This window comes from Setaria italica, chromosome IV (assembly GCF_000263155.2).
Source record: "Setaria italica strain Yugu1 chromosome IV, Setaria_italica_v2.0, whole genome shotgun sequence".
Classification (NCBI taxonomy): domain Eukaryota; kingdom Viridiplantae; phylum Streptophyta; class Magnoliopsida; order Poales; family Poaceae; genus Setaria; species Setaria italica.
The window spans coordinates 25209572-25218345 of NC_028453.1; the positions used below are offsets into that span (position 1 = coordinate 25209572).

At 45.4% G+C, this 8774-nt stretch overlaps 1 protein-coding gene across 2 annotated transcripts; it reads right to left on the reverse strand.

Moving 5' to 3' along the window:
- Positions 1-2691: 2691 nt before the first annotated feature.
- On the reverse strand, positions 2692-6440 carry LOC101780805 (protein DGCR14). Of its 2 annotated transcripts, XR_002677539.1 has the most exons (3): positions 4770-6440; positions 2916-3389; positions 2692-2828 (listed from the first exon to the last, which is right to left on the reverse strand). XR_002677539.1 is itself a non-coding variant. In XM_004965422.4 (2 exons), the coding sequence occupies exons 1-2, from the start codon at positions 6254-6256 to the stop codon at positions 3302-3304; spliced, it is 1575 nt and encodes a 524-aa protein (XP_004965479.1). In that variant the 5' UTR covers positions 6257-6440; the 3' UTR covers positions 2692-3301. The 2 variants fall into 2 exon arrangements, 1 of the variants encoding a protein (XP_004965479.1); XM_004965422.4 differs by having other exon boundaries at positions 2692-3389.
- Between the last annotated feature and the right edge of the window lie 2334 nt (positions 6441-8774).

Sequence of the window (8774 nt, forward strand, 5' to 3'; positions counted from 1 at the left end):
CTAGAAAAGTTCACAATTCCATATCAATCACTAAGGTCTTGTTTAGTTGTCAAAATTGGGAGTGTCAAAATTACTGTGCTGGCACTGTAGCACACTGTAGCGTTTCGTTTGTATTTGTGAATTATTGTCCAAACATTGACTAATTAGGCTCAAAAGATTCGTCTCGCAAAGTACAACAAAACTGTGCAATTAGTTTTTAATTTCATCTACATTTAGTACTCCATGCATGTACCGCAAGTTTGATGTGATGGGAAATCTTCTTTTTGCATAGTGACAAAGTTGAGAGTTGGAGGTGAGGTAAACAAGGGCTAAAAGAAGTTCTATTGCCAGGCACTACATCAATTTTTTTTACCCTCCCATGCCACTGAAGTCACTACCGTTACTCCAACTTGCCGTTAGAGCTATGGAACACGTCAGTTTTTTGTGGGAATGGCCAAAGTGCCCCTACTATACGTGGCCCCGTTTGTCAGGCTCCAAGCCGAAAGTTTCTTCCGACCTCTCCAGTGGTGATAGCGGTGGGGTGACGGCAGGGGCAGCTGGACGCGCCGCGGCCCCAAGCTCCCAGGCCCGTGCGCCTGGACCTGCAGATCTGCGCCACCATCGCTGCGCTCCTCCTGTATCTCGCCATCCTCCACTCACGCCTCGCGTCGTCGTCGTCCTCTCCGTCCGTCCGTCTACCCTCCTCGCTCACCATGGGCAACGGCCTCAGCGCTAGGGGCGTCATGGCGGAGCTCGCCCACCAGCACATCATCTGCACCTTAGGGATTGATGTCTTAGACTTCGATTTGTGCTCCGTGCTGTAAAAAAAGTTGGAAATTGAAGGGGAACACCGATGGATTTGGGGGTTCTGGTGCTTGGCGTGGGGGAGAGAAGAAAGCAGGGTAGTGGTGGCTTGCTTACTTTGCTGGTTTTGGATGGAGCCTTGGAGAAGAGCAGGAGAACAGACAGACTACAGAGGTATGCTGCTAGCTTGCTGGTGCTCGACTTGAATGGATGTGTGAGCAGCTGGTTCTGTTCTGATCGAGCAATTATCTCACGAGCAAAGCAAACACAAGCCTCGGCAGAGGGACCACCAGAACAGAGCATCAGCTTCCACATGCTACAATATGTTTTGGGGCTGAAATCTCCCGTGTACTGCATGCATTTCCACTTGGTAATTTAGTCTCGTTCGCAACAAGTCCATATGGCATCCACAGTTTCATGCCATTCTGCTCCATGAATGACATGGCCAGGAAGTTGTCTTGTGTTGTGCCATAGCATAGATGAATATAAATGAGTTTGATGTTGAAGTCTTGCGCTGTAGTACTGAAAGTCTGAAACATGTTACTGATTGAGTCGAGTTGGGGGTAGGGACTCTTCTGTGTACATTTTTCTTTCTTTTCCTTTGTTCTTGGACAGAATTCCAATTGTTCCTCCCTTGTTTTCGAAACCAATATTCCATCTTAGAGTACTACAATCGGATCGACTTGCTTGAAACTGACATGTTGATATTGTACATTCTGTGTTTACAATTAAGCTTGCTTTGTTTAAGAAATGAAATGAGGAACGGTCTCCTGGTAGCCATCTTGTTCTCCATCTGCTCCGTTGAAGTTCGTTCTCCCACACCTGCATGTGCAATTTTGGGGTTGACTCATGCTCTGTGGTTTGGATAAGTAGAGTATCTGGTACCGATGCATATAAATTTGAAAAACAGTAGTGTCACTGCCTGGTTTGGTTTACGCTGTAAGCACCCGTCACATCGATGTTTAGATACTAATTAGAAGTATTAAACGTAGACTATTTACAAAACCCACTACATAAGCGGAAGCTAAACGGTGAGACGAATCTATTAAGCCTAATTAGTCCATAATTTGACAATGTGTTGCTACAGTAAATATTTGCTAATGATGGATTAATTAGGCTTAATAGATTCGTCTCGCCATTTAGCCTCCACTTATGTAATGGGTTTTGTAAATAGTCTATGTTTAATACTCCTAATTAGTATCTAAAGATTCGATGTGATACGTGCTAAAAATAAGTAAACGGAACCAGCCCCGTAACGAAAAGGCCACTTGGTACTTTAAATGAGCTCAGTGTATATATTTGCACAATTGTAAGCATCTGTTGTGTTTGGTAACTGCTACCTCATTCATAAAGATTGGTTAGTTCATACGAAGAGAGAGCATGCAGCATACTAGAAAGTCTGGTACTATAAACTTTTTTATATATGCCAGTTTCCATTTTCTGCTGCATATTTGAAATTGGTTATATGGAGTAGGACATTTGCAATGTTGGTTTAACATTTCTGGAAACACATGCTAGTTGAATTTGGGTAGTGCGGCTTCCAATATCCTTGAATTTCAAATATAAATGAGCATAGGTGCAGCAGCTTCACGATGAGCAAAGCATACAACAACTTCCTTTGATGAACGTAACAATGAGAATATGGTATGACTTCAAGTTCAAAGAAAGAGCATATGCCATGGCTTCTGTACTACCAATATTATAGCACCTCATACTGCTGCTTGCTTTTGGGGGCAGGGGCATATATGGTTTTAACTTTTAACCATTACCGAGAGCCCTGCTACTGCAAAGAGCCTTTTTTGGATCATTATTGACAGAAAAAGGATCACAGAGGTTCGACAGCAGTTGTGTAATTCTATTACACAAACACCATCCACATAATTTGTTACACATTTACATTTGTTGGACTGTACCTGAACATGGTGTGTTGACCATCTTTTATTCTCTGAGATGGAGCCGTTACTGGGCTGGCTAAGCCATACTCTGAGTAACCCACAACCATTACAAAGCTTGGGAGTATCTTCCAGCCCCAAAACATAGCCCGTCTGGTTCCAAAGGAATTCAAAGACTGCTTGAACATAGGCAAAAGACTACCACATAAACGAGAGAAATGAGCCAATGAGAAACCCTACCATCATGGCCATGCCTGCTGTTGCATGCCTCACTGCATTAAAAAGTCCATGTCTCCAGCTACTGTAGGAGTCTGAAATGCTCCTCCCACTAGCCTCGCAATACAAATCCACAACCAAACTAAATGTGTTGATCAATGATGAAAAGTGAGGCACCATCAACATTTATTTTCAAGTTCTCAGCATGCAGTGGCGGATTCAAATTTCCATCAGCAGCAGGCAAAAGAACTTTTCTAAAACAGGCGAAAGAACTGGGAGAACCTGGGAAACCAAGAATTGCAACTGAGTATAGAACCCATATGCTCCCCAGCATCATTCCACCAGCACATAACCAATTGTACTGTAGAAAGCAAACTATTCTCTGATAGCTCCAATTGACACAGAATGGCCTAACTCAATTCACCTTTTTTCCGCACTTGAACAAACAGTACGCCTCTAGTCTTCCTGGAGATGTAAACAAATCTGGCATCTGGATCACTGCCAAAAGCCCAAAAGCATCATCAGCCTCATCTCAAGAAGAGAAAAGAAAAGAAACAAAAGAAAAGGAAGTAGCAAAACATCTTATGCAGGCTCTCATATCCAGGTCTCAAACATTCTAAAGTTGCTGGCAAAAAGCAAAAACATCTAGAAACTTCCATTGACACCAATGAGAATGATCTGCATAAAGCCAGTTAAATCCTGACACCAACCCAATTGAAGTAAACAAGCATAAGGCTAACATGAACAAAGAACTACAATAGTCTGAGACTGCAAACTGAACTGCAGCCTACAGGACCATGGGCTTTTCTTAATTCTAATATGACCAATTAATACTGCATCTGTCCCACAAGTATGGAAAATTTAACTGTCCAAAATGAGAAACCATTTTGTACAAGTACCACCACATAAGCCCAAGGTGATAAACCATCTAGAATACCTGAAATAAGTCGCTTCAATTTCTCTAGTACTGCCACCAAAAATACATCCATTTCTATTATTTTATATTTCTATAAGAAATAAGTGATAGCATAAAAATACACCATAGCTATTACTATTAGAACAACAGAATGTAGAATGACAGGATAAATTTTGTACAACTACTGAAAAATAAAGGGTCACTTCAGAACTTATGAGCAAAGGATTATTACAAAGGTGTGGTGTGGGTGTGTGGTGTCTATATTATTAATTCCAGTATGAACTTTACTGCCCTGATCTACCTCTACATATGATAAGCAAGTATGAAAAGTTCAACAATCCAAGGTGATAAACCACCTCATACGCCTGCTGTCACATAAGCCCAAGGTACTAAACCATCTGTACACTCTCTCCATTTTTGAACTAATTAGGTCATCCTAAACAACATATATTTAAAACAGAGAGAGTAGGTGCAATAAGTCATTTGGATTTCTCCAGTGGTGCCACTAAAATATATCCCTTTCCATGTTCTAAGCAAGTATGACAAATTCAACAATCCAAAGTGATAAACCATCCTGTGCACCTACTGTCACATAAACACAATACATGGAACAAGTTGTTTTACTTCTGCCCCTGTCGCCACCAAAATACATCCAATCCCATTATTAGAAACTTCTGTCAGGACTCAAGAATGAGTTACAACACAGGAAATACACCCCAAGTTATTAGAGCAACAGAATGCACAATGCGAAGGTATTTTTTGTTAAACCATTGAAAATAAAATGCACTCTGGAACTTGGGCATGCAAAGTTATGCTCATGCTGGTGATTTTAAAAGGCTGGCTCAGATATTGAAAGTAAATAAGCATTATTTCCATTCTTTCATTATACAATTTGCTACAATACAGGAAAGACCATGTATCCGAGGCCTACTAAAATTCACCAAGGAGGGGTGGAACCCTGCCTTGTTGATGGAGACCGCGATCCAAGGCCTGGATCTCTTGAAAACCTTGTCTTGGGAGTGCTTCCAGATGGGGTTGAACCTCTGTAGCTTGCACGGAGAGACTCATCAATAGTGTTAGAGGACTTTGCCGACTTTGAGATGGCGTTCCGTACAAACTTCTGCGCTGCAGGTGAGAGGGTTCTGGGACTTGCACTGCCTCCCCTCACAGGGGATGGCAACGGTGGCTTGTGGAAAATTTTTGAACGCTCCTTTATCTTCCGTGCTGCATCCCTTGAAAGCAGGTGTGCCTTCACATCGCGAGCAGGAGGCGGTGGGATCTTGAAATGCACTGTCTCACTACCCCCAGAACCACCTGGCGTCTCATCAGGATCCAACCTCAGTGGTGTTCCATCAATCTCACCCCATGTCATGAATGGCGACTCATCCACACCAGGTGCTGGTGATGGTGTCCTCACAAAAGTATACCCGTTGTTGGCCTTTTTGTCTGACTCAAGGTAGAACGGGTTTGGCGTCTTCCTCAGATCCTCCAAATCATACTTCTTCGCTTTGTCGGGATCATGGTATGCCATCCCTCCTGGAGTGGTGCCTGCAACCGGTGCATACAGTATGGCAGCCTCTTCCTCCTTGGGCCTTGCATCATCAGCCATGGCTCTCCCATGTAACCTGGTGTTTGACTTGTCAATCTCCTTGGTCATCCCCTTGATCCGCTCTGCGCGCTCCTCTTCTGTGAGAGGCGCCTCTCCTCGGTCAGCAGGGTAGTACATGAGCAGGTTCTTCGCTGTGAACTTGGCGCCCTCCAATGTACTCGGTGGCTGCCCCGATGAACCATACCCATCTGTTATCCTGTCGCGCTTGGCGTCCTCCAACAAGGGTTTATTTGCTGCCTCGGCAGGCTCCAGGAGGTGGGCGTAACGCTCGTGGCGGCGGTGGTTGACCTTCTCGAGGATGCGCGAGAAGGACTCGTTGTCCTCGCTGGTGAAGCGGTTGAAGAAGCCGTCGAGGGAGAGCGCGGCCGCGACATCATCGTCCTCCTCCTCCTCAGGGGCGCCCGCGCCGCCGGCAACGGAGCCGGCGGGCGTGGTGAGGAAGGAGGGGGAGCGGAGCGCGGTGGAGGTGGCCGGCGTCGGGGTGGGCACGGGGCCCGTCCTCTGGCGCTGGAGGCGGCGGCGGCGGTCGAGGATCTTGAGCTGCGCGTCCCGGAGAACGAGCGGATCGCGGGACCGCACGGCCTGGAGCCAGTCGAAGCGGTCCCGGAGGCGGGGGAGGTCCGGGAAGAAGTCCCGCTCGATGATGCGCTCGATGGCGGCGACGTAGGTGTCCTCGTCGAGCACCTCCGGGCGGCGGCGCTTCGAGGAGGTGGTGGCTGCGGCGGCGGCGGCGGCGGCGGAGGCGGAGGAGGGTGTCGGGGAGGGAGGGCGCGGGGTGGAAGGCGCGGGGGACGGTGATGGCGAGAGGTGACGGGGCGAGTGGCCCGGCGAGCGGAGCATCGCAGCGGTGGTGGCGGTGGCGGCGGCGGCGGCGGATTAGGGTTAGGGATTCGAGAGGTCGGCCGATTGGGGATCGGAGAGGGGAAGGACCGAAGGAGTCGGGTTGTGTTTTGCTTGGAAGGCTCGGTGAGAGTTTGGGATATGTCGAGTTGTCGACAGTCGACACGACTGCTCTCAACTCAAGCCGTGAGTAGAGACGCCTGAGGCCTCGTTCGTTTCGGCCGGAACGGTCCGGAACGAGGCCCTGGTCCGGCTCGGAATAAATTTGGATCTCAATTGGAATCGTTGTTAGGTTGGCTAGGCTTTCCGGCTCGGTTTTCCCCTCACTCCATGGCCTGAAATGAAATCTCACCTCCTCCCCTCCAAACGAGGTCAATCCTATCCGCTTTCCGGAAGCTCATATGTTATATGGCTTCTGGTGTTTAAGATTCGTGCAAACATTTTTTATCCATCGGATGTATTTCATATTTCCAACTCTAACTCTCTCACCTTGTTGCTGTCGTGCCAGTCGCCGCTGCCGCCGATGCCGTGCGCCCTACCACTGTTGCGCCGCCGTTGTTGCTGCTTCCGTCGTCGCTGCTGCTTCCACTGCCGTCACCGCCGGTGATGCGCCGTTGATGAAGAAGAAGCTACTAAATATTATTTTTTTGAAATGTTGAGTTAGATTTAAAAAATGTTGAATCTAGTTTTTGAAATGTTGAATCAATTTTTTTTGAAATGTTGGAATAGTTCAGGAAAAATGTTGAAAGTAGTTATTTTTTTTAAATTTTTTTGAATGTAGTATTTTTAAATGTTAAACTATTCCTCAGAAAATGTTGAATGTAGTCTTCGAAATGTTGAATTTATTTATCCATAAGTTTGGCTCGACGGACTTTAAAGTCATGTTTCTTAGGGGGTGTTTGGATCCTGGAGCTCAAGTTTAGTCCGTGTCACATCGGATATTCGGATGCTAATTAGGAGGACTAAACATGAGCTAATTACAAAACTAATTGCAGAACCCCTATGCTAAATCGCGAGACGAATCTATTAAGCCTAATTAATCCATCATTAGCGAATGTTTACTGTAGCATCATATTGTCAAATCATGGACTAATTAGGCTTAATGGATTCGTCTCGCGATTTAGCCTAGGGGTTGTGAAATTAATTTTATAATTAACCTATATTTAATACTTCTAATTAATGTCTAAACATTCGATGTGATAGGAGCTAAAGTTTAGTCGGGGATTCAAACACCCACTCATCCAAAGAGCGGGAGCACCCTCCAAACGAACCCACCCGCGAGACGACGACGCGAGGCGACGAGGCAGCGGCGCGGCACATCCCGACTGTGACTGGCTCCTGTCCGGGGTCCATCCTCTCCGCCACCTTCTCACCAGTAAGGCTCCGGCCTCTCTTCCTTCCCATCTCTCGTCCTCACGTTCTTGTTCTTGAGGTGGCTGGGAGTTGAGATCCGTAAAGTGGCTGGACGATCTGGTCTCTTGATTTGGTCGACCTAGGTGCAGAGTTGGGGCTGGGGGAAAATCGATCCATGAGCAGGCCGCAGCCTTTTGCGTTCGGTTTTGCACCGAGAGGGAGATCTCTTTTCTTTTCCGTAGCTGCTGGATGCATTTGGAGTATAGGGCACAAACATGATCGATTGACAAATTTGTTTGTGTTCATAAGCTGCATGTCTACACTGCATTGTAGTAATTTGTTTATAGACACATGCCATTTATTCTAGTAATTTGTTTTGAAATGAAACGACTGGAGATGACTGATTCTAGTAATTTATTAAATTATTACTACCTTAAAAACTGACTGTAGTACAAACCTGTACAGATCAAGCAGCTGACAGCATAGTGAGATTTATATACCTTAAAAACTAGCAGTATGACAGCATAGCAGCTGATGGTTGTTTAAATGATGTACCCTTTAGCAAAGGGGTTCAATTTCAGTTGGACTCCCTTTGTTTTCTTTTACTACTGATTTTTTCGCATATTCTCGGTAACTACTGACTTATGATCCCATTTTATAGTCATATCTCTCATGCTGTGCTGCACATCATGTTCTGCCTTCCTGTCGAGATGTGTGGCTTAGCCTGTAGTTATGGCTTTCAGAATCGTAATTAGGGGAATGGACCAATACTGAATTCATTTTTTTTGCGGGTGACCAATACTGAATTCATGACGACAACATATGTCCCCTCCCTTTTAAAACTAACCTAGAGATGAGATAAGCACATGCCTTCAGTTTGTTTATATTTTCTCACATGTTGCTTGTATTGTGCATTACGGTATCACCTTCAGTGGTCACCCTCACGCCTCAGACCTCAACTACACAGTCTTTGAAGAATTCATACAGAGTAGCTGTAAAATTTGTCCTTCTGCTAACACAGAATAGTTTCTTTTGCTCAGTGTTTAAAACATCAAAATAGTTGTCAGGGTTTAAATGAAAAGATTAAACTCAGTCTCCCAAATTTTTGTCAACTATAAGTTATGTGAAGTCACAGTTTTAATAAATAAAGTAATTTCTGGTCAGC